We start from the raw sequence: 26,836 nt of genomic DNA on the forward strand, positions 1-26,836 counted from the left end.
AGTTATACTCTAAATTAAATTCACACTGAACTGTATTGAGTTTCTCAAAAAAAACTTATTAATTATACCTCAATGGCCTGTTACGTGTCATAAGACACAAACCCTATCGAGGTCTTTCAACAACTACTCAAAACATTCCTTTAGAATGATAAATATTTTTTAAAAAAAAAACGTTTTGACTAAATTTACTGCATGCAGTGTAATACAGGTTAGGTTTGCAATAAAAGATTTGCATGTACGTAAGGACAGCACGTGTAAAAACAGCAAAGAATTCGTAAATAATTCAAGGAATTTCTCAAACATTATCAATAAAATTAGTTTGCACATTCTCACACATACTATAAATAATATCTTGCAATTGTAAAAAAAATAGACATGTTTATGGAAATGCAAATTCACGTACTTACTACTGTGACAGTGCCTATAACTGGATACGAGGTGCGGTTGAATTCCCAACTTGGTCAGTTCTTAATATGCAGACACGAGGCCATTCCAGTAGTTATTAGTGTGGTAAAGCAGTGGGACCGTGGAGAAAACCGACAACTCACCTCCATCGAAGTCGAGGTCTGGAAATGAATGGGTGGGTGTTTCCTATACGTTTTCATGGCGTAATATTCCGGCAATGCAACATATCTCACAAAAATATTCAATATCACGGTATATCCTATTTATTTATGTGTTTTTCTAATTACGCCATGGAAGTTTCCAAAGCGAGGAAATTTAACAAAAGTATTATTTATCTCTAATGAGAACGTAGGCCGACAGTTTCCCAATATCAAAACATACATATATATAATTTATATATTTATTGTATACATATATGTGTGTGTGTGCGCGCGCAGGCGTGTGGCTTTAGTTAACATTCCTTCTAAACTTTGGGAATTAGTCTATAATGTTTCTACTACAGAACGCATAACCTAAATTTCTATATCACAAAGAAGCAACGTGAAATGGAACACTGTATTTTATTTAACCTGGCTTCTTCCATTTACGAATATCGTTAAAATAAACTATTGCCCTTGAATGTTATTTGTACACAAAGTTTTGTTCTGTGATCTAAACAAAGATACTTTGTCTCTCTCATGGAATTGTGTAAACCTAGAGCACTTATGTCCTTTGAACAGCACGGCGTAAGGTCCCTAAGTAATTTAATAAACAGGGTAAACTTAAAATATCCTACATATCATGAAGGTACACGAAGTCAACACGCAACGTTAGCCATTCGTAGTCAGTTTTGCGGGAAAATGGATCAATAACTCCGGTTTTCTAACAGTTGTGAGACACATGAGGGTATAATGGATAACGTTTCGCCTGAGGGAACATCGTGTTTTTCAGTTGGCAACCTCTGGGACATGCGGGCTTGCGGCTTTATTGAACTCATTCCAAACTTTGTTATTTCGATCTTTGACGTCACATTATGTACGCTAACATGGACGTTTGGGGGCGAAACATTTAATTCGTCTGGAAGAGTATTTTGGCGGAATGCCTACGGCGTAAGTAATTGAATATTTGTAAACAACTTGCCGAATTTAACTGAAAATTACTGAATTCTACAAAAATAATTCGCAGCTGAATTAAATTACAGGTTTTGAAAAAGGTTTAGAAGGTGCCAAGCTTCGACAGCGTAAATTCAAAATATCAGAGACGTGAGAAAGTGGGACCAAGTGTTCTAGTCGTCTCGATTTTAAATGATTCTTGAGCAACTATTACTTAACGACAGATCAAGGGTACAGGAAAGAGGAAAACTTATAAATGGAAGAGGAGGCCTAAGATAAACGTAAAAACAGTATAGAGGAAGTGAAATACAATAAAGGAAACAGGAGATGACTAAATATAAACAGAAATGATAAAATCTGGGCAACCAAGAGGCTATCAGTGTTTTTAGAGTACTAAGAAATATAGATAAGAAGAATAATGTCAAATGGCTGAAGAAAATGTCTAATCATCCTAAGATATAAGAAAGGAGTTAAAAATGCAAAGAGAGATTACATGTTTAAAAACTGACAGAAGAACACTTTGGTTTCAGAGACAACAAAACAATGAAAGATTTAATTTCCATAATTGTAGATATATTAAAGAAAGTTAGGAATTTGGCAGAGACATGTTTAAGTTTCATTGAAATTTAAAATGTACATGCCAATATAAACAGACAGTACATTTGGAAAGTGTTACACATTGCAAATAAATGTCAGGGATTAATACAATAATAATGGAAACTTATGACAGATATGAAAGCAGTGTGGCGTTTTGTCTCCTACGCTGTTTAACAAGCTAATGGATGAGGCGAGACTAGAGTACCAATACTTATGGTATACACAAATGAAATTTTTAATGTTTAAAGATTCTAGATTAAATGGCAGTTTAGATAAATTGTGGTTACGAAAATAAGCCAGAAGACAGGGGCACGGAATAGATAAAATGTTATAATCGTGAAGGAAAAAACTGGAGAGCTTCGAAGTGCTTAGATGTTAAAAAATTATTATCTGTAGCGTTAAAGACGACATTAGAAAGAATAAAAATGCAGGAATCTGCAACCAATTAGCGAGAGACATACTCTGGAAATGGGAAAAGCCTACGAAGAAGCAGAAAATGTGCCTGTATAAGAGTTACTGCACGCCCACATTAACACATGGAGCAGAAACTTTGACATGGACAAAAGACAGATATTAGTAGGCTAATGGCAGCAGAGATCAGACTTTTAAGGAATGCAGAATGAAAAACTGGAAGGGACACAATATTAAAAAAAGTCTTTAAAAGTCTTTTTTGCTTGTGAGCGACAGAAAAGAATAACGCATATCAGTTCACCGTGACTACCTGCTTTCTTTCAGGAAAGAGAGCCTGTGGGACATTGCTGTTAGAATCAGCAATGAACAACAAAACATACAGCCTTCATCAGGAAGTCAGCCAAAAGAGAGGACTGTACTCATATTGGGAAGTAAGGGTGTTGTAAGTACTATACTGTATTCACAGTTAATTGGTTTATGCTACTATTTACAGATACAATGCTAAAAATATACATTTTATTTGGGCTTTAATTTTACGGTGTGAAATAATTGGATAATTAACTCTGTCGCTCCATTTATGTTCACGTCTTCCAAGTTGTCTCATTCCTTCTGGTTTTCCAAGCAGAATTTCTCATGCATTTTTCATCTGCCCACATTACATATGGGCCTGATTATATTTTTGGGGGTATCTCAATAAACATTTACTTGAAATAAAAATTTCTTGAACAAACATAGGGATCCATAAAACACACATTTAATTTTATGAAATATTTTCATAAAACTAAAGAAAAATACTAGTAAGCTAAAGATACAGGTGAGAGGTTGTTCAGTATCATAGTAAGACCTTGCAAAATATCTTTTGCAGGGAAAAACATCACTGATCCATAGATTCCTGGATCGAAATGAAGGCGCTAAACAGACCCTTGCTCTGGAATACACTTTTGGAAGAAGAGCTGGGAAAAGTTTGGTAAACTATGAATTAAAGAGAAAATTAAAATATTATTCTGATCATGCCGCATATACTTCAGGAAACAGTCATCATTGACAATAGATGTTCTGAAGATGTCTGTCTTCTGGGTTGTAATGCCACGTAATCCGGTAGAAACTGACCGACATTTCAGGGGTTCTTGCTCACCCTGATGATGGAAGCAGCAAGTACCTCTGAAATGTTAAAAACTTCTGCCAGACTACATAGCATCACAACTCAGAAGACAGCCATCTTCATACTTGTGACTGTGAGAACCTGAAATCCTAATAGATGTTCTGTTGTGAACCAGGTGAAGGACATATGTCACATTTGGGAACTTGGCGGCGGGACTCTATACCCCAGCCTGCTTACGGCACCATTGGCAGCTGCCTCAAATGATCTAAGTCACCTCACGGTGATCCTCATGTTGGACCTGGCTGTTCCACAGCAACTGTGGTTCACGCTGGAAACACTGATACAAAATTTGCACGCGGCTTTGAGGAAACAAGCGTCTGCTCTATCAGGAAAGGATGCAGGACAATTCATTCAGAAGCTTCAAGAAGAAGCCTGGAAAAGAGTTGGCAGAGAAAATGAGGTAAAAGCCGTCGGTCTTAGGCCTCTGGGTTGTAGCAGTGTGTGGACTTGTATGTTTCAGAGGAGCATGCTGCCTCCATCTTCAGCCCTGAAGGTCTTATAATTTTCACTCTTCATCAAATAACATTAGGATGACCATATGAAGAATTATGAGATGGGTACGGCATGTAGCATGCTTGAACAAGATGAGAAATTCCTATAATATTTTAACTGGAAAACTTGATGAAGAGACTAGTTTGGAGATCCAGGCATAGATAGGAATAGAATATTAAAACACGTCTGTATAAATAGGATGTGGACTGAATTCATCTACCCCAGTACGCAAAAATAAATTAATAAAGTGATTCAGTGTAAGTAATTCTACTAAAGATTTTCTATTCCAGGACAAAGAGTACATGGATCCCTTCCCAGTTCCCCTTGTTATTTTGGGCGGAAAGTATGATATATTTCAGGTATGTCTGTAGCTAGGTACTACGTTTTTGCATATAAGACAGTATTTATAAGATTATTCTTGGCTATCCTCCGGATATTGAAATCAGGATTTATGTGCATACAGACACTATTATGTACAAGATTAAGGATTAAAGATTAATATATCAGCAATTGAAAATTACTGGCAACACTGCAGATATCTATTCTTATGTCAGCAGTGAACAGCAAATATGACAGACTATGGCAAATCCAATTTAATTTAATCCTGTTACAGGATTTTGATTCAGAGAAGAAGAAAGTTGTCTGTCGCTGTTTGAGGTATGTAGCGCACACGCTGGGAGCAACTCTGCAGTTCTACAGCTTAAAGGACTCTGGACTTGTCAAGAAAGCAAAAGACCTACTGAACCACCATGGATTTGGAGCACCTCCAGGGTAAGTAATGTTAATATGAATGAAGCTCATAAAGCCAGCGAGCTACTCGCTAACAGAGACAAGTTATTGAGCATACCTGAGAAAATGTGTCGACAAAGCTTAAATTTTATTAACAGGTACACCATGTGTACCAAACTGAACATTGTGGTGCGTTACAAAGCTGAAGAAGTACAAACTGTTCATAATTGTTGTCATAAAGGGAAAATATGATTGATACCTCTAGTGAAGTATGTGGAAAAATGACAGCTGCGTAGAAGAAATACATCTTTCTATAATAATGGTACTGCTTATTTACATTTGTTCGGAAAGTATATATATATGGAATCAGAATTGGAGTAAACCTGTCCACTGTTAATGTTACTTCTCGCAAAATTTATCAGTCTTATTTATTAAACCAAGTACATTCCAAGTAATTATTTTCATGTTGTCCGGACGTCAGTGTACTGGTCAGACCTTCAAGTACCACAGTAAGGGTTTATCAGTATTTATTCCATGAGAAAGTAACACTCCCTCCAAACACATACCACAACACGAGAGGCCATACTAACGACCCCTTCGCCAACTACTCGTAATTCCTGGGCTATCACAGCTACACGAGTTCAGGAAGTCCCCATAATACTTTGCCTCGTTACTGCCAATCTTCCAGAACAAAGACATGGTGGTAGATTTTTGGAGGTATAAACATTTGTACCTTTCAGAAAAAGCATATCTCAAGACTACAACAAACCACTGCTGATACCTGCTGGCTCAGATTCAAATCAACAGATTGGAGGTTTAGGAGCAACAAGAACAGGAACTATCAGTAAGGGGCCTGGAGCTGCAATAGACAGATGGAAACATATATTCACCACTCATTTTCCCCAGGTTACTATATTTCACAAGTACTCAGTAATTAACAGGCAACACTAATATAATCTGACTGATATTTGAGCAACCCATTATTTGTGCTTGTAGAAATCAAACTTCGATCAATACATGGAGATACCAATGCTCTTATACCACTGAGAACATATTTAAAGGAAATTTAACAGTTAATTATTCATTAAATTATTAAATCATAATCATACACAGTGAAAAGAAAATAAACATTAAATTACTTGTATTTGTTTAATAAAACCATTACAAAAGTTAAAGTTGTATGTTTTCAGCTTCCTTCTGGTGACTACAAAAGCTATTTTAACTGAAATCCCTTCATTAAACAGGAAACATCTGAAAAATCTGTAATGCCTGAGGATCCTGCCAAAGATCTAAATTTTCAGGAGCCAATCATTGACTCCCTACGAGCACAGAAGGATGACGTAAGTAAAATTTATATGTTATAAATACTCCACTTAAGATGATAATCACCTGACTAACATTTCTTAAAAACCAAAATGAATGAGATGTGTATCACAGACATGAACTAAATGATTGACATAAAATCCTTAAAAGAAAAAGGCCACTAATAATTTAGAACTAGATTGTTATAAATTGAAAGCTTTCTACACAAAAAAAGTGATTATAGTACAAAATTTTAAGCAAATGAGGAGAATGTTACAGAATACTTATTGCCATCCCTCTCAGTTTCTTATTAATGCTTGTGTTATTAATTTTTCAGGAACTGGAAAGGTATCGACAGATAGCTGAAAGAAGACGTCATTTCCAAATTGATACTGATGACATATAATATAACTTGTACGGTTCTGTAATTATTTTATACTTAAATACTTTCTGTTGTTCATTGATATAATCATATAAGTAAATTTACTTACTTTCTCATACTACCAAAGTTCTGGCAGAACAGATTATGGTTACGTTCTAATAAAGACTGGTATATTAAATGGGAAGAAAGTAAAATTGTGTTCACACAACATGCACGTATGTCATACATACATTTTTTTCAAAATAAACTCCACGTATTAATGAATGGTGAAATCTATCAAAATATTACTACTACTCCGTAGCACTACAGCCCTTTTGTAGGGCCTTAGCCTTCTATCAAAACATTAACTGGTTAAAATAAAGAATTATATATTTACAAATGATAATCCTACTTACTAGAATACAAATTCGGTTTCACATGTAGATAATGGTCACTCAGCCACCGACTCAGAAATTCCTTATCCACATTTGCTGTTGCTATTAGTAGTAATTGCCAATGGCCAAAGCAAACGCCTTCATCTTGACTGCTGTGGCATATTTAACATATCTTGATCCATTCCTCTTTCACAACAAAATACACCACATTTCCAAGCGTTAAAGTACGGATAACTGCTTCGCGAACCAGTTCATCAAACCTACCGCCCAAAAGTAGGTTACTTATGGCTAACACAGAAAAGCCTAGTTATCCGCGAAGCTGAATGAAACTCAAGTGTTGGTCATCTGTGGAATTCCGTACATAATTTTCATTGGTAATATTCGTTATTCATAACGAATAAATAAGAGGCATATTTTTACCAGCAACGGTGAAACGATGGAATCGCAGAATTCAATTGCATTGCAGAAAATTTTAATTCTTGCCAACTCCGATGACTTTGGCTACATCACCCATACTTTTATGCAATCTAGTGAGAATATCCATTACTAAAATGAACGCTTCAGAAATCAGATCCTCTATCACAGACGTCTTTTATCATGAATAAAATTCCTGTATTACCACATCCGTGGCTCGGTGGTGACGTAATGAAAGCCTTCGTTCCTTCTGGACGCGCCCGTAACCTTGCAGAGCGTTTACTTAAAATAGTATCGTACATCCGTAGACACGAAAAACTTGGTTACGGAACTGATATTTTTAACAACTTTACAAAATAACCCAAAATTTGTTACAGATATCTCGGTATGACTGCATGGTTACTTGGGGCAGGGAATCTTTAGTGCCAGTGCCATTACCAAGACACCCTGCCCAATGGTCATTCAGTAACCCATACAAGTCACATCCCTAGCACCATTCAAATGTTAAGGGTAAAGTTGTGGCAAACACCCCAGAACTGTTACACTTAACATACAGTTCCTAGCTCGTTTTAATTTTCACTCACAGCAAAAATTCAGTAAAGTACCACACTGTTAAAGTCTGCATATTTATTTTATTCCTATTGAAAAGTTAAATTGCATATTAATGGATTATAAATATACCATTAATTGCACAAGGTTTATATGGCTGGACTTTTGAGAAATATGAATGTAAGCTTCATGGATTTAAGCCTATAACTCTTGTTGCGATATGTAACTTACCACCTCCATAGTTTCCTTCTACAATATATCATTCCACACACAGCAAGTCCCCCTTGGATCATTTCCTTACATAAAGCATTTATCCTACATTCCTACCAATTAGCAAATTATAACTTTTAGTTCATTACCATTGTTCTGTTATGTATACTTAATGGAGTAACACAAATGCATAAAACAGCATTAGATTTAAATTACAGGTCACGCCAACACGGTTACCGATTTCATGAAAAGTTCGCCCACCCATATAATTATCCGTAATTACAATTAGTCACCTCTACCAACGATTTTATATTATAAATAATGAGCTTTGCTTCAGGATACAGCAATTCTGAACTTTCAATCTATACTTTCACTAACTTTGATGCACATTACCATATTAGGAGGTTAAGTAAAAAACTAATACTATTCATATACTGTTAGGATCATTATTATTTCCAATGCCTTTACCAATTCATACTTGCACATTACTACATCATTTGCATGAGATGTCATTTCTCTGCTCCAATTCTTGATATGGTCGGGCTGTACAGAAAATTATACAAAGATACTACGACTGAAATACATACAAAATTGTGACAATAAACCATACTTTCAAAAGACAACAAATAAGTACTTCATGTAACACAAATGTTCTTATAGTGTGATTTTAAACATATAAAAGTTTATAATTTAGAATACAAGGAATAAGGTACGAAAGGTCGACAGGCATAAGATGAAGAAAACATAACAGTGAATTTCCTGCCTCAGGAAATGATGTTTGGAGAAGTGATCAATTCAAATACATGAGCTCCAAGCATCATTGAAAGAACATAACACCAATTCAAAATATACAATCAAACACCACACCTTAAATATCAGTCTTCTCTGCTGCAGCCTTTTGATAAATCCCTTTTCATCAAAAGAAACAGTTTTTATTTTTGTAGTTTGTTAGAACCCCACTGCAAAGTGGCAACTGTAACTTAATTAATATACATTCCTGAAAAAAAATCCCTTATCTTGTTATATACATATAAGGTAAGTGTCCTTTCAACATTGTAATCTACAGGAATCAATCACAAGAATAGTATATGTATTTCATAAATATTGCATTTTCTGAATGGTTTGTACTTATGATTTCTTGTGCTTTAACATCTAGAGCATCATTAAGTACTCCCTATGGATGAAGGGAAAACAGTTATTTAGACCCAGCTTCAGCATAAATTATGCTGTTTGGTGTTTCATATTAGCAGCACAGCCCAGCAATGCAAAAGTAATTCATTCTGTACTGCACACTGCCAGGGCATGAAAGAGAACTGAAAAATATCTGGTAAACTACACTTGATTCTATATCAGCCTGCTCATTTCCTTTGGTGTTTAACATGTTTATAATAGATTCTATATTCTTTATTTCCATACTGGCATTTTAAAGAGAGCAGAATATCTGAATTCCTGACTTAATGGTACCTGCAGCTTGTCTTGGTGGTGGGGCTTGAGTACCTCAGTGACCCCAAGAGCTACTGGTAGGGCCTCCCTAGCCAGATTGGTCGAGGGGGAGAGATCAGACTAAGACAGGTACCCTGGTCCTCCAGTTTGGAGGTTGGTCGCAAGGCTAACAACCTTGCACCGTGAAAAGGAATATGTTTCGAAACCTCAATCAAAGCCTCGGACAGACGGACCTAACAGAGGACCGAATGGAAGAGAATTGAGGAGGCCATGGACTGAATACAGACTGGAGAGCCATAGAAGATGATATCTGAATTTCTCTTGGTAGTCAACTGGGTTGTGACAATGTGTGGACATGGCGATGGACACCAGCATTTTGGAGGAACATACTTCAGTCCTGAAGATGGAGATAGTATGTTCTTCTAAAATGTTGGTACCCATCTACAAGTTCACATGGGATCACAAACCCAGACCATCATTGATAATAATTTAAATTTTCTTCTTTCATGGATAAATGACATGGTCTGGTACCATCAGTTCAGATGTAATGGCTCCTTTCGGTCTGCATTCCAAAATCATTCAACTCTGCAAGGTTTCAGATCTAATGTCGGTATATGACTCATTTTTACATTTCAGTGGCGGATTAGAGAGGGGGAAAGATAAGTGTTACACAGGGGTGGATCTACTTCTAATTTCATTTTTGTGCCATGGTACAAAACTGTTTTGGGTTGTGTTTTGCATTGTATTCCCTGTATTACTGAATGCAGATATGCTATAGTGTCTGAAGCCGTTGTCAATTACGTACAGTTACTGTGCAAGGTTATATCTGGTGCATTAAGAGATCTCCAAAGAATACGAAAGTTCATTAAGGTAACTTCTTTAGTACAATTTTAAACAGCACATAGTACCTGTGTGAAATGCCCCCTCTTTTTTTTTTTTTTTGTTTGTTTGTTTGTTTGTTTGTTTGTTTGTTGTTGATATCTAATGGCCCATTAGAACTCAGCATGTAAACAGATCACAAGCACAGCTTTCAAATGTCATGCGAATCATTTCTTACAAGTTAAAAATAATAAATATAGTGATGCTGCAAATCTTTGAGGCTAATCAAGCAAATTTAATATAAATGGAATCTGTAATAGCAAAAATTATGAACAGAAATTATCTCTAAATTTTAATTATTATTTTATATAAGTCTTCAAGCATTCACAGCAATTTGTAGCTAAGTGTATTTCCATTTTTGGCAGTTGGTAGTCTGTACATTGGTATGATGACATTTCAGAGATCATGTCTATTCATCATCACAATACGGACTAAAGCATTTGAAAGAAAGTAAGCACCGTAGGTTCTTTTCAGTTCTTCCTTGTCAGTAATTCATTATTACAATTACAAAATAAAGAGATTTCACTGTAGAAAAAATTATGCAAGAACTACTACTATGTATCAGAATATGCGTTTGCAATGACAGCCTGCAGCAAAGGTTTCAAAGATGGGAAAATGTTAAACACCCTGCTTCTTTTACTCTCACCGTGTATTGATGATAACTATAATACCAGTTATTTTCCATTCATTCTCACAGAAATTCAATGAGAAATTTTCCACCTCCAAACGTACAGCCTTCAGAACTGTAACCTACGTTTATATACCTGTGAAAAAATCACTTGTATGAATGGTGAAGAAAATATTTTTTTAACTTCGAATAAAGTTCAAGTAACACGAAATGACAATATACAGCACATTGCATATGACATTTTATTATGCAATTAAGAACCCTTGAGCTATAAGCATAGTGATGGATTGAAAGTACGAAGTACCAGAATCACCAAGAAAGTATGTTTCCAAATATACTTATTTTAAAAACATCAGATTTCCATTCAATCACAGTGCAGTTCACACTCAGAGCAAACATCATTTTAAAAAACTGAAGTAGTTTCTTTGTTATAAACAATTAAACATGATAGCAACAAGGATGAACACTACCTCCAAGTATAAGGAATAAGACATTTTTGAAAATATGTTCAAATAATAGCTATTTTTCTATCTGCAACAGAAATAACGAGTTCTTCCCAAATCTTGCATTTTTACGGTCATAAGTTTAAAACCAGTACTGTCAAGAAATGGTTTATCATAATTAAAACATCTATAAAACAGTACCTGTTTGTAAATACACGAACTGTATTTCGAAAGCACCTTTTCATTAACGTCTAAAACCAAGAAACATAATCAATATCTAATAGCTTTTTATTTAAGTATTTTTATTTTTGTGCTTAAATGCTGTCTGTCGCTTTGTATCAAGTTCTTTAATATGTATGCGTGTGTGTGTGTATATATATTTATATATATAGGGATATTTTCAATATCATTTGAACAAAAAGATTAACACCCAACACCAACACTGTCAATATACAAAACATTTGCATGCTACAGTTTTCGGACTCCACACGCACGCCACAGCATTCATTCTCATGAAGCGACTATATACTTACACATACATACATACTTACTATAACAGTCGCTGGCATCGACAGAGGGCAAACAGCAATGCGTAAGTACCAAACTGATAGTTAACTCACGACAAACAACGCAGATTTCTTTTCTATGTCGTTTCATTAGCTTCATGTTCTCATTCAGTCAGCAGAAATTAGTCACACCTTCAGTTTTTCTTAATGTGTCAGTGGCCTCTAAAATATGCCTTTTATAATATATTCTTTCTTCATAATTAAGTAACACAGCGCTTTTAAAAATATTCTGTTAAATGCACCACAAATAGTGATAACAAACATGCATAGGATCAATTTTAAAGTACTTTTTCCACTATGTACTCGTAATGAGCCAGTAAAGCACTGCGATGAATAGAACTCACCACATGTACGTGATCTGTCTTAAATCTACACAACAACATGGAATATGGAACTTTTGCTATCATCGTCCGCCATTTTAACTACCGAGCACGAATTCCTTTTCGGTACCAAGGACATGAATTCTAGTAACATATAACTTTTGCAATATGTTTACTCTAAAATAAATGGACATGTAAATGTTAACAGCATAGTACACTGTGCTCTTCGTTAGTAACATTTTGCAGACATATTAATTGCTGAATTTTCTACAACTGGCTCACCTATAGTAACTACCGTTACATAATACTTTCGCTGCAGATCTAAATTATCTGAATATATTCAATATGAACATATAATTCAACACACAATTTCATCAAAATTGAAAATGCTTTCAAACTAACACTGTATTTGAATATACTGTATATAGGTTTAATATATATATATAAACCTTTACATATTACTACGGCTAAAAGATCGATTTAAAAATAAGAAAAGCGAAAGAGAAAAACAAACTGTAACCTGTCTCTGCAATATGTATATGTAATATATATGTGTATATCTCTCCCTACCAGATTTTATGTTTAACAGAATTCATGTCCCCTGTAAGTGCCCAATTTCTAATGCACAATGCTACACAACGCACAGAAATAAATCTTCACTGTGGGTTCTGAAATATATTTCCAGTATTTACGTTTATTATCATATCCATTTATCACATATGCACTTCAAAAGTCTTAATAGTAGTACTATTAATGAAAGGATTGGTGCTGTTTCCCGTCACTGTTTGACCAGCCTCTTGATGATTTCTGGCTGCGATAGCTGCCCACTCTGCATCAAATGGGTCATGTGTCACAGGCACCTGACCATTAGCATTGTGAGCACTTGCCCATGTGGACTGTTGCTGCTGCATACCATTCATGTGCTGTGAAGCGACTGAAGAACCAGAACGATGCGTGAGGAACGTTTCTGCAGAGCCTAGCGAGTGAGCGCGGAGATGCTGAGAAAGATACGGGGCTCGTCTCGGAGAAGGTGAAGGTGAGTTCGGTAAGGCCGGTCGAGTGCCTGCACTAGCGCCAGTAGTCGAGGTAACAACGTTCCCTAACCACTGCTCTGGTTTCGGAAGCTCGCTACTTGCAAAAACAGATGTTACAGGGGCAGATGGTCCCGAATAGCTGGAAAATTAAACATTTATCGCATGGAACAATTATGGAAGAATGCGTATTACTGCAGTTATTCTGATGATAACGGTGACTGCTTCTAATTTCTATTTTAGAGGCAACCAAGACTGAACCATAATCTCTCCCAAAAGAATTTATGCATAACAATCACATAAGAAACAAATCTAATACAATTGTAAATTTTGTCCCCCACAGCAATTACACTACACAGAGTAAATTTTCAATGCATTCAAACTGTTTTTGTTATGCAATTCCACACAAATGTTATACATGCTTATCTGAAAATATCAGTCTTGCCTTATTCCATACCCTCATTTCTGAATATAACTGTACTACATACAGTGTATTTTCAAAGGCCGTAGAAATCACATGAGGAGACTAAATTCCAGAAATGCTTGTTACTTCTCAGTTCAAAATATTTTGTCTTCCCGTCTGATTTCTAAGAACCTGAAAATTAAAGTACACAAAACAATAATTTTGCCTGTTGTTTTGTATGGGTGCGAAACACGGTCTCTCACTCAGAGAGAGGGAAAAAAAAAGGATGGAGGTGTTTGAGAATAGGGTATTGAGGAGGATATTTGGGCCTAGGAAAGAAGATGATGGGGCATGAAGAAACTGCATAATGTCAAACTTAAAAATCTGTACTCCTCCCCCAATATTGTCAGAATGATGAAGTCGAGAAGAATGAAATGGGCGGGGCATGTAGCGCGCATGGATGGGACAAGAGGTGTGCACCGGGTATTGGTCGGGAAGCCTGAGGGGAAGAGACCGCTGGGGAGACCTAGACGTAGATGGGAGGATAATGTCAGGCAGGATCTATGGGGGATAGGAGTTGAAGGAGACCGGATTTTGTTGTCCAGGTTCGGTAAGCCATATAGTTAGTTAGTAGAAATCACATCAGCAACTGGCAATAATCAGATGGTTAATGCACAGCATACACAGCAGTAATGATATATTTCTATACTAAGTGCTTCAAAAGAATTATAAGCTTGTATAACACACCCTGTACTTGCAGGTGGTGGTGTGGGTGTGGAGTGAGGTGGTAGCACAGGCGAACTCCATGGCACCCTGTTGTTGAGAATGTTTGGTGAAGCTGTGGGGCTGCTGCTGGATGGAACTGTGGAACCACTGTTCCCAATCCATGGGTTTGTAGCGGTGGCAGCAATACTGTTATTATTGTTATTGTGATACTTGACAGCATCCAATGGGACAGCAGATGGCACAGTACCACTAGATGTAGATGCTGGAAAAAACCCCAAACATGAAAATAACCTGTCAAAATTAAATTTCAGACAGATCAGGAGTAAATAATAACAACGTATCACTTTTCGTATTTCTTCTCCTACATCTTCTGACCTTCAAATCAATACAGTGTTAGAAAATATTATTTGTAAAAATAATGTTCTCATCACCTCAGAAGGAACTGAACATTTATAGGATTTGAGGTTTTCACAGCGGTGAGTATGAAGATTTCTGTCTTCTGGGTTGTTGCGCTGTGTAGTCTGGTCGATGTTAACCAACATGTCAGAGGTCATACTGCCTCCGTCACCAGGGCGATGATTGTAACCTTAATACAAGCAACAGAAGTTGCAACTATTTATTACTGACCTGGTATTGTTTGCGTTTTGTTGGAAGTGGAAAACAGCTGTTTTGCCACTTTGTTTGCAGATGACATTCCACTTGATGTAGTAGTTACCTGGAGTAAACAAATTAATATCAAAAGACAGCTGATATCTCTTAAAATTATAAAACACACACAAACAGTGGATTTAAAGAAAAGTCAGGTCATTTATGGGAAAAATTTCATGTGGCTATTAACTGTTCATATACTTCTGATTTTTGACCTCTGATCTCACAGTCCACTGGCCCTGCATTATAAGTTCTGTGCATATTCACCGAGAACTACCGACAGTGTGACCTACCTGTCGAGGAATATCCGTTAGAAAATCATCATTGGATGACAGAAGTGATAGACCTTGAGATAACTGTTGACACATGGCACTCACAGAATCTCCTCCTCTGTCGCTTAATGGAGATGATTCAGGAATCGGACTCACTACAGAACAAAAAAAAACAATGGGGTAAAATTTTAAAATTTCTAGATGCAGGAGGAAAAATAAAGACATATCTACATAAAAAGGAAAATCCATACGTAATGACAAATCCTGTTGTTTATTACCATAGCCTTCTAAAGTATGTTTACTTTGTTTTTTTCTGTGATCATACATGAACCATCTATTTATAAAAATATATGTCTATCTTATGCCTAAAATTATTGCATAATTTAACTACAGTAACTATCTCATACATGCATAGTATTTCTGTGTCCCTGTAGCAATACAAGTCAATGTATTTATGTACTTTGGTGTGAAACTGGAAACATTGCGACAAGGACATTTAAAAAAGTGGAAGGAGCTTCATATGTGATGGATAGATCATTAATCTCTTACTTAAAATGGTAAAGGTTTAAATATATGATTCATAGTAACTAAAAGAATGGGCTGTAATTCACATTTCAAAACAGAGAATATTACAATAATAACAGTATTTCAACTAATTCTTTATATTCTGGTCTGTGATCTGGGAAGCATAGCCTGAGAAGTCAGAATTTTGAAGTAGTAGTGTTAAGTAACCAGCATCGAAAGTTACGAGAACCACAGTTCATACAACAAGAATAAAAAACTAAAGTGTCATGATTAGAATGCTATCATATCACTCGCAGAAATCTCATGAACTATATGTCATGCAAGTGGTATAGTTACCTTGTTTCTACTGTGTGCCGTACATGCAAGAAAGGTTTAAAATATACTATTCTGCTTACGAGAAAGACCAACCAAGAAAGATTATGAACTACTAGTACGCTATTCATCAAGGATGCCACTAACATTCAGTTACAATGAAGATACGAATACTTTCACCATCCAATCCCTTGCAACAAACACTTACTGTTAAGAACCAAGGCAGCTGCTGTGTTAGGGAGAGATTGCAGGCGATTCCTTGCGACCCAAGGGGGAGGCTGGGGGCTTGCTGCAAGGACACACACACACAGAGAAACGAGGGCAAGCAAACTACCACCACACTACATTATCACAGCACTACACTACGCACCACAACCAATACAGGTTTTCATTCCGACCATATGACATAACCTACTTGAAAATTTAATCTTCACCATCTTATTAATTTCAGGCGATTTAAGTGACAGATGCCATCAAAATAAGAATTAAACTCGTTATCTACTGTTACTGGACAGCTAAATCTGTCTTATGCGAGTTAAGTTCACAGCCTGCAGCTTGTGAAACCTGTGCCAAAACAAATATTTAACCACCTAAGTGTTCACATATTGCTTGACCTAGAAATTCATTATATGTAGAAAGTTAAGCGGCCCATCCACATACGAGTCTGACTTGCGAGTCTGGCTCGGCGGGCTCGACTTGTGAGCCGGGCTCGGATATATTTCACCACACATGCGTAGCAGACTCGGCTCGTGACATCCCACCCACAAACGAGTTTGGCTCAATGAAACCCGAGCTGTGCCGGACTCGCAAGCCATACTCGTACGTGGATCGGCTGCTTTAAAATCTGACCCGGAATTTTTATCGCAACAACTCTTTCAAACCAGGCAGTCTCCTCTCAAGGTATTCTACCCTATTTCTATATAACTGTCCACGCTGATGAAATGACCATTCAAAAATTACACTGAATAACAACACCGATTATGAGAAGCCATGAAAATAAATCATATTTGAATTGCCCTAGTATAACCAATGCTGATGCAAGAGCCAAAAAATCCACCTTTATATGTGGGCTGCTGTGCTCAAATCAGTAAGCAGGCTACCACTGCACATTTCTTAATTAACTTTTGCATATTTTACTGTGGGCAAACTTATCTCCACCACGTTACTTAGCTGCCATACAATAACTGCAATGATATGATGGCATCTGATCTCACTGCAACACCAGCAAAGATATTATGTTTTGGGTTGCAGAAACCAAGACAGAACGGATGTTGAAGTTCAAATGTTCAAAATAAACACAGAAACAACACAAAAACAACTACTACATTAGGAAATGACAAGTATGATAGAAAGTGTAGAGAAAAGATTTACCTGCAAGCAAATCCATGTCATTTACTTAAATTGAAAGAAAGATAAGCAAATTTGCTAAGTAACCCAACCACAATGCATCATTAGACAAAAAAAAAACAGCATCTTGTTTCATTAATGTATAAAAGTGTCTCCATATATAAATGACATTATTTTTGGGCCATACTTTCATAGACATCCTGTTTCACAGAGGAAAAGGTTAAGAAGCAAATATCACGCAACACAAATTCTTAGCGTAGGTGAAACAATTGGATGGCACGACTACTCCTTGCCTTACCTGCTCGACCATTCAGAGCTGAAAACAATAAAATAACGTACCATTACGAGAAAGAGATACTTTCATCCTTTCAGAGTAGGTAACTATTTTTATTATAAACATTACGACAATAACCAATCAGTAAATCTGTAGAACATGAAATGAAGACCCACACATCTTACAAAAGGTGTTTTTATGAAGTTCAAAAATGAAATGTTTATAATTAAATCTACTGTCACAGTAGACGACCAGTAAGAGCGACGACTGATTGTAGCAACTAAAGGTTTAATGAATTAACTGAGGAAAAAACTGACATGCAAGCAGAGTTATTGGTGTCCGCTAAGAAAATTATTAAAAATTACACTAATTGGGTACTGTGCATTGTACAGATGTGTTGAAAGCAAAGGTGAAGAAATTGTTTAGTAATGACCAATGAAACCTTTAACAGCTAACAATTATTAGAACAAGGATGCATTTAAAGAGTGAAAACACAGCAATTCTGCATGCCCATAAAACTTCAAAATAAAGATGTTCACAAGCAAGGTTATGGTTTCTGTCTTTTGGGGAATTCATGGAGTGGTGTTATTAGACACCCTGCCGAAAACGTCATCAACTCACAAAAATGTAACATAATTCTAAACAAGTTTAATTCTTCTAAATGCCAAACAAAACCATATATGAACATGAAAGATCATCCTCTACCAGGACACAAACAAACAAACAAACAAATATCAGAACCAATGACAAGGGAAACCCCACTTAATGGTACGTGCACCTTGTCGTGGTGGTGGGGCTTGAGTACCTCAGTGACCCCAAGAGCTACTGGTAGGGCCTCCCTAGCCAGATTGGTCGAGGGGGAGAGGTCAGACTAAGACAGGTACCCTGGTCCTCCAGGTTGGGGGTTGGTCGCAAGGCTAACAACCTTGCACCGTGAAAAGGAAGATGTTTCGAGACCTCGATCAAAGCCTCGGACAGACAGACCTAACAGAGGACTGAATGGAAGAGGAGAATTGAGGAGGCCATGGACAGGATAGCCATAGAAGAAGATGATTCGCACATTCACTCAAGTATTGAAACCACCATACAATGGGGAAAAATAAGTGTAGAAACATTTTAATACATGTTCTTGCTAATTATTACCACATGCTTCCATTTAATTGCAGAAACAACTGAGAACAGCACTTCTATTATGACTCCTCATATTTTTAACCAGAAAATACTCAGTGCAATGCATTTTAAGAAAATGAGCTGTCATTTCAGTCACAAAACATTATCTTCTGCAGTTTTCCTTGTACACTTCAACCACTGATTGTACAAGCTATGTCATAAATGTTTCATTAAGTATTTGCACGTATTACAGAGTTTCTGTGCCTACCTATTTATCACGTAGGAAAGTATCATCATACCTGGAGCCTTCATATGGACGGGAGGAAGTCGAAAGTCTGAACCTTCGAGACTAAGTGATCGTTGCCTTTCGAGCGTCGAGGGGAGGTCACTGATTCTAAGTGACATCTGACGCTTAAATGGAGAGGATTGATTTAACTGCTGGAACCCTCGAAATGAACCTTGGCGCTGCAGCATCGACACTGTAGCGTGTGGTCTTTCGATGGCATATGGATTAAACACGGCCTTTGCAGGTGGTGGTTCTGAAACAAACATCCATGAATAAATACAGAGCAGAACTTGTTTACAATTACTGCTTGTTGTTCTTAAACATGAATACATCACACTTTCACATGTAAATCCTCTTAAAATATTCTGTTGCATGCATACTACTAACCTATAGGTTTCATTTCCTGTGGATCCTGCAACCTTTCTGTAATTGAAGATTGCCTGAAGCTACCGGTTCTCGTGAATGTTGAGTTCTTAGGATCAAATGTCATTGTAACACCACACTCCTTATCCCTCCGCTGTTTCCGTTCCAAGCACGCTGCAAACGCACAGCCTACGGCATGACTTAGCCGTTCACCCTGCGTGTAATAAAACAAATTACATGAGTCAAACTGTTAAGAGTTGCTAAGAAAAGATTAATGAAATTACAGGGACAGACAATTTTCATACCATATTTTCACACATGACAAGAAAAAACTGGTGCAAAGGTAACGAATTCCTAAGACAAAGATGCCTGAAGACTAGCACCACCACAGAACTTCATGCTGAAAACTTACCGATTCCTTCAATGCAAGGAAGCCGTGACACATCCACCGCCTTGTTGTGCCATCTCGACAGATGTAAGAAAAACCTTTCTCATGATTCCGATCTGGGGCACAGAACGAAACTTTCTCAATTGTTTGATCCACAATTAGTCCCTGATAAAATAAGCAAAATACATATGTAAGACATTACAGAAAACAATCTTTAACTTCATTTACTTTAACATATCCAAAGGACACTGCTGCATCTTTGCATCAGAATGTTTAGAAAAAAATCATCTTTTTCAATCTGCTCTGGGACAGGTGCAACTAACATATAATGTTTAGATCACACATGCATCCACTGATTCACACCTTACATGGCAAAAACGTGCATCTCAAAAATACACTGTTACTGGGTGTGATGTAATCAAGAAAAACTAGACAGACCTTCATAGATACAAAGTGTTTTCCTTTTTTATATCTTTTATTTCCCCACTTAATGGTACCTGCACCTTGTCGTGGTGGTGGGGCTTGAGTACCTCAGTGACCCCAAGAGCTACTGGTATGGCCTCCTTAGCAAGACTGGTCGAGGGGGAGAGGTCAGACTAAGACAGGTACCCTGGTCCTCCAGGTTGGGGGTTGGTCGCAAGGCTAACAACCTTGCACCGTAAAAAGGAAGATGTTTCGAAACCTCAACCTCAGACAGACGGACCTAACAGAGGACCGAATGGAAGAGGAGAATTGAGGAGGCCATGGACCGAACACGGACCAGAGAGCCATAGAAGAAGAAGATATCTTTTATTTCAGAACCTAGAACATTGCAGCTATGAAATTCCTCAACAGCGTTACTTTTAACTTTTGTGGTTGATTGGCTCAGCACCGATACACATTCTAAATTAAGTTATACCTTAGTTTCATCTTCTACAACTCTGAGGCCATCTCCAGAGACATATAAAATTGCTTTAACTGGTCTTCGCCTGGAATTCTGAAAACAAGAAACACAACATTACTTTTTTATATTGTTCTGTCAGTGGTATTTTGCCTAAATAGTTAGGAAAATGTGTTACCTTGGATTACGTTATCATTCACTATGTTTTCATTTGGCATATTCTGTGAAAATGAATGCAGATCCATCTGGACAAATAAATATGTCAGTAGCAGAAGCAACGCTCACATCATTAGCTTCAGTTATTCACCTTACTTCGTGTGTTACGCTAAACATGTTCCCAACCTTCCTTAAATGATTTCCATTACTTAGGCATATAACCATAAGCAGGATTCCCATAACAAACTTTAACTCTCTTATAATTTTCAGACTCTTTTCCAGAAATTTAATGATGACACATACTGACATAAAACTAGTCACACAGGTATATCAATCACGCTGCTCGACTGACCAGGATTGTTGCGACAGCCAACCATCACACCAAAAATATACCACTTCTATTAATGAATGATTCTCTATGTCAAAACTGACTGCTATGTCACTTCAACATAAAGAATAACATTAATATTTTTATGGCTCAGGTTGCAACGAAACCCTTACGTAAATAACAACTGATTGTTCTCTGCGCATTTCTTGTTTGGTTCAGTGTGATTTAGTTGACGATAATGGTGCCATTCTTTGAGCAGCCAAGGATTCTTGCCGAATAATCACATTTCTACTCTTCTATATGCTCAGACTATTCTATATGAAATAAGAAAATTCCCACTTAACAGAAGTGCCAACAGATTAATACAAATAGACAAAAAATTAACTTACCCTTAATACTTTCAAGGCTTCTTCACAAACTTGCATCCCTCTTGACTCAAAGACTTCAACACAACCAAGATACTGAACAAGAATAAAAACCACGTTAGTAAAACAAAATAATATTTGGCATTATTGCTGTATTTATCTATTGTCTGTTGATTTACGTTGCAAGACAATTTTGTGATGACTACCAGCATACAATGTTCAATTAAGACAGACAATATGTGTATGTATCAAGCCACATTAATTCGTTATTTGTCATACCAAATAAGCAATTACAAGGCACCTTACAATATATATGCAATCAGAGTATCGTAATTTATACGTATATTATTAAATATGTTATAATGCTTTGGGGGGTCCGCAGTGACCGCGCGGTCTGAGGCGTGGGCCTTGTGCTGCTTGGTCGCTGGGACCGTGGGTTCGAATCCCACTCAAGCCATGGATGTCTGTCCGCGTTTCTCTGTGTCGTGCTGTCCTGTGTACAGGTAGAGGCCTTGCGACGGGCCGATCCCTCGTCCAAAGAGTCCTACCGAATGTCTACAGATCGAGCCGACGAAAAGTTGGGACCCGCAGTGTTCAGGCACTTGAAGAACGGGTCGTTCCCAGTATCCCAGTTATAATGCTTTAATGAGCAAACAATTAGTGAAGACCATCCATTTATGTAAATCAGTTTGAAAAAGCAATGTTCAATGGAAAACCAAGTACAAAAGAGTGCATATTTTTAGAGACTATGTAAAGGATTTAAAAGTATTAAACAAATTCCAAGGAAAATACTTCTCTTGCACACATTTGGCAGATGCATTTTCTGATTTACATAAGTAGATAGAAGAAGAGGGGCTGAGACCATGTTGTATAAGGAACATAGTGTACCTTGACATGAAAGTTGCAGGTCCCAGCACGGACTCCAGCCTCATCAGCCTGCCACTGATGGGGCTTGGAACTTTCCGGTACGTGCTCCTTACGGCGCCGGAAACTGTCACGAAAACTCCGTCGTAACCTGTCCATCCTGCGTGGGGATGTGCCCTTTTCACCCTGCACACAGACAAAAAATGATATAGGGAATTTTTATTAATTCCTAATAGCCAAAATAACTCAAATGTAATAATTAACATGTCAATGTTGTAATTGCAAACTAATTATTACTCTGAATCACCACTGCCAAGATTGTTTATGAACAGCAAGCAAAAATGTTTCACTCCACAGAGTGTGCAAAAAGTTACATTCCCAAAACTATGTATACACACATTCAATAAATTACATAAAAAGCTGTCCCACTATAACCCATGTAGGCGCTTGGGGGGAGAGGTTAGGTCCTACCCATTCTTGACCTCAGCAATGGATGGGAGTGAGTGGTCAGCATCATGCCCCGGCTGCACTTTACCCCCAGAACTGGTCTGGAGGCAGTGGCTAGAGGAAAAATCCTCTGCCCCCGTCGGGGATCGAACCCCGGTCGTCCAGTCCATAGCCAGTCACTGACTGAGCTACGCCGGCTCCTTGAATTACAAAAAGACATTTTAAAAAACTAAATCATTACATACGTCAGCATTGGCACAAAGGGAATTAACGAATCTAGTGTTGGTGATGAAAACGACCACCGTTAGCAGCGGTGAGCAACTGACTGACAAATGGCCATCAAAGTTGCTGCTGTGTATACATATTTTTGGGACACACCTTATACTGTTATGCTTGAAGACACACAGAAGGGAACGCCTCCGCATTAAGCAAAAGTGCTAGAAGGAGAACTAGTGATACAACACAAAACAACAACAACAACGCCATTAACAACAATAAGTATTCAAATACATAAAAAAGTAACTTACAATTTTTGCCATAAATGAAGCAGTAATGTCTCCCCCCTGCCACTACTTCAATGTCCTGCCTTTCCAAGTCATTAACACAACCCACTTGCAAATCAAAGCCCCACTAAAAGCTCTAAATATTGCTTCTATTTACATTAAAGCTGATAGTTGACTATTTCTTCTCATTTCATACCAACAAGACGTCGGCACTGATGACTAATGTCTAATTATGAGTTGTTAAACATTAACGTTACAACCCAAATACTTCAACAAACTGCAAAAAGGTCAAATTAATTCAACTAACTTCCTTACATTCTGCGCGTCTGTTGTTTATCACAAAGAGAACTGAACCTTACCGGATGTGGTTCAGTATTACTGGCCGACTGTCGCTAATTGCATATGAGATCCAGAACCAGAGGAGCCTCAGTAAAGCAATGCGCTGGACACTGGAAACCCCGATGATACGTAATGACAACAGCAGAAATACAAGCAATAACCTCACAAATGCCTGGAATACCAACACCCGTTCTGTGACTTAATATTGGTTGGGCCATCCTCTTTCAGTTCATTAGCGCCACGCATTCCTTCGATATGCGATGTCTGCAGTGAATTGTATTTCTAGTATAGTCGGCGTAGTAGTTTTTGGCCGGTGGAGCTGGCGGACGGGCCTACTCTATGTACCTGAGGTGGCGCGGTTGGCATATTTCTTTTGTTTGGGCGTTCAGTCCGATAGGCTCCTCGGTGCAGTCAGCATTATACTACCGCTCAAGAGACTCGCTCCTAGCCTTCCCCTTGAAAATTCCACCGGCCAAAAACTATTGCACCGACTACATCTCAAAGTATGCTACTGACACCGAACCATCTCAAGCTCATCTAAATAACATTTAAGAATTCAGTCTGTGCCGCAAAGTAAACACAACAGTTCACAACTACAAAGATCAACTGGTCAATACTCCAAAGGGGAATAAATCGCTGTTTACACTGACAATGATTCTTAACAACAACAACAAAATACAAAGTGTTCGCAAAATGGAGAGTTAGTGGTGTCAAGGCAGATGGTAGAAACAGGTAGCACTGGGTTTGAAAGGGTTAATTATTTCAGTATGTATATAATCAGTGACTCAGATTACGTAAGACTGTTGCCGGTGTGTACAGACAGCTACTCCACCGACCGACACTGCAGAGAACATGGTTCCTGTTGATGGCGCTGCCCTGGCTCGTAAAAGCGTCCACATTTACGGAGACGCGTGGGACGGAGCACGAGTAGAATGTACGCATCTTTGCAAAGTGTACGACCGAGGTTCAATCCCCGGTGACAGCACGCCTTTTTCTCTTAACCAAAGGGGCTCACCTAACTGCCTATCCTGTGACTAGGAGGTGGTGAACAAATCATTGACCTCACAGATCAATGCTCTGGTAGATACTGACCGATCTTTCAAGGGTACTTACTGTCTCCATAACCAACACAACTAGTTTAATAATAACAGAGGAAGTAGGCATCTCTGAAACGTCGGTTAATATCTACACGACTCCTTGGGGGCAACATCCCAGAAGATAGCCAATCTTAATACTCGTCGCCGTGAGAACCTGAAATCTCAGATTTCCTCAATTTGTTTATCAAAATCTAAAATGTTAATTTCCATTGCCCCTACAATTCAGTTAAATATAAAAGCTTCAATTTTATAAAATACAGGTAATGTCTATTTTCGAAAGTAATAATTGTCAACGGACCACCCAATATGACCCAAACCACGGTAAAATGCAGTCTCTAGCCACACTTCGGAGGCGATACCATGGTCAGACACTGCGTAATAGCACATGGGCATGGTTTGCCCTGCGTACTTATTTCCTGGCTACTGCTGCTTCCGGACTCAGTCCGAGGCAAGGCCTCTTCTTCTTCTTATTCTCCCTCCCAGCCGGCATCCCGATCTCTACGTCTCTGACGAACTGGAAGTGATACGTCGCTTAACACTTTGCAGGTCAGTGGTAAATATGTGCACCACCTGTTTTTAATCAACGATTCCACACTTTGCCCACGGAGGAGTTTCTTAAGATTCTCAAAGAAATATCTATCATTTCTTTGAACAGTTTTTACCATCCGATTTTGTAATGGTGACGTGTTTCTCCTTTGAGGCACGGACTTAATTTTTAATATTATTTTGAGGAGACTGGGCTTCAAAGAGTTCGTCAGACTTCATGGTTGCAAGCTACCTCCCTTCAGAAATCCCCTTTTCAAGACTACCGATGCCTGTTTGATGCCCAAATCTGCTGCTTGGAATCGTCGCACAGATGCGTTACGCATATTACATAACATACAGGGTGTCCCAAACAGATGTATACACACGAGGTTAATAATATTCCGTATTATTAGCTCTTTCTAATAGACCCAAGTGGCTAAGCTGTATGGTTCTGCCTGACGATGGAGGCAGGGTCAGCTTCCGAAACATCGAGGTTTTTTGGGTTTTTTTTTGTTTGTTTGTTTGTTCAAAGGCGAAGAAAATGTTCAAGGATGTACTTCATGTTAATGACACGATAAAGAATTAATATTTTCAATGTCAGACTTGCCAATGGGTTGTGGCTACATTCGTAACCCATACTCGATCGAGATTTTCCGTTCAGCCAACCTGGGCTCATTAAATATCGCAGCTGGTATAATTTTATATGCGGTATAATGGGAGAATACGCAGATAGGTCGCATTAACGGAGCAACGACGGCTGGGTATACCAGAATGTTACTGCTAAGACCAAGCTTTATTTAAAGAAGTCTCTACTGAATCTATTATCACTAAACAATACGCAATTCTGTCTGACACATCCGGGGCGGTTCCCACTGGCAGGATAGGTTGCACCTCTACCTTGCTACTCTAAGAGCATGTGAAAAGTGCTCCAAAAAATAAAATAAAAATTCAATGAATGAAGTAAAATCATTTCAATAAAGTTTACATACGATAGTATTGGGAATTAGCGAATCTAAGGAAGGTGTTCAAAATGGCTACCGTTAGCTTCGTGGCACAGTTGACAGCGGCCATCAAAGTCGCTGCTGTGTATATATCTTTTTGGGCCACTCTGTACATAAGCACGCATTTTTATGGCCAACAACTCCAGTGCTGCTAGAGTACACAACTTTCACATAGCAGAAATGGACCAGAGGCGCGGTCATCCCATTTGAAGCGTGTGGAGCCCTTCCAAATCCGTTATACGGATGTTT

The 26,836-nt window shown here is 37.9% G+C and overlaps 2 protein-coding genes across 16 annotated transcripts in view; one reads left to right on the forward strand and one right to left on the reverse strand.

The window, feature by feature from the left end:
• Positions 1 to 434: 434 nt before the first annotated feature.
• LOC110831514 (cytoplasmic dynein 2 light intermediate chain 1) lies at positions 435 to 6,950 on the forward strand. 4 transcript variants are annotated; one of them, XM_022067592.2, is made up of 9 exons: positions 435 to 580; positions 2,829 to 2,946; positions 3,370 to 3,471; positions 3,782 to 4,066; positions 4,449 to 4,517; positions 4,772 to 4,929; positions 5,628 to 5,793; positions 6,132 to 6,227; positions 6,527 to 6,950. In XM_022067592.2, exons 1-9 carry the CDS (start codon positions 573 to 575, stop codon positions 6,593 to 6,595), a joined length of 1,071 nt encoding a protein of 356 aa, XP_021923284.2. In that variant the 5' UTR covers positions 435 to 572; the 3' UTR covers positions 6,596 to 6,950. The 4 variants fall into 4 exon arrangements, with proteins under 4 accessions (XP_021923284.2, XP_021923283.2, XP_021923285.2 ...); XM_022067591.2 differs by lacking the exon at positions 435 to 580 and adding an exon at positions 1,336 to 1,493; XM_022067593.2 differs by lacking the exons at positions 435 to 580; positions 3,370 to 3,471 and adding an exon at positions 1,336 to 1,493.
• Positions 6,951 to 8,550: 1,600 nt separating this feature from the next.
• Positions 8,551 to 26,836, reverse strand: part of numb (NUMB endocytic adaptor protein) — a 50,234-nt gene continuing 31,948 nt past the window's right edge. For 9 of the 12 annotated variants that reach the window (XM_087347111.1, XM_087347110.1, XM_087347106.1 and 6 more), the window contains 12 exons: positions 22,700 to 22,861; positions 21,836 to 21,907; positions 20,981 to 21,058; positions 20,107 to 20,247; positions 19,719 to 19,908; positions 19,345 to 19,584; positions 17,686 to 17,709; positions 16,523 to 16,603; positions 15,499 to 15,632; positions 15,185 to 15,272; positions 14,579 to 14,819; positions 8,551 to 13,570 (listed from right to left, as the gene is read on the reverse strand). In XM_087347111.1, coding sequence (XP_087203237.1) covers positions 13,111 to 13,570; positions 14,579 to 14,819; positions 15,185 to 15,272; positions 15,499 to 15,632; positions 16,523 to 16,603; positions 17,686 to 17,709; positions 19,345 to 19,584; positions 19,719 to 19,908; positions 20,107 to 20,247; positions 20,981 to 21,058; positions 21,836 to 21,907; positions 22,700 to 22,834 — 1,884 coding nt within the window. In that variant the 5' untranslated portion in view covers positions 22,835 to 22,861 and the 3' untranslated portion in view covers positions 8,551 to 13,110. The remainder of the gene's footprint in view (positions 13,571 to 14,578; positions 14,820 to 15,184; positions 15,273 to 15,498; positions 15,633 to 16,522; positions 16,604 to 17,685; positions 17,710 to 19,344; positions 19,585 to 19,718; positions 19,909 to 20,106; positions 20,248 to 20,980; positions 21,059 to 21,835; positions 21,908 to 22,699; positions 22,862 to 26,836) is intronic. The other 3 variants (XM_087347103.1, XM_022067600.2, XM_022067601.2) reach the window with 3 other exon arrangements.

This window comes from Zootermopsis nevadensis, unplaced genomic scaffold, assembly GCF_977971745.1.
Source record: "Zootermopsis nevadensis isolate Lab colony 2312 unplaced genomic scaffold, Znev_1.0 Znev_ptg000011l, whole genome shotgun sequence".
NCBI classification, from domain to species: domain Eukaryota; kingdom Metazoa; phylum Arthropoda; class Insecta; order Blattodea; family Termopsidae; genus Zootermopsis; species Zootermopsis nevadensis.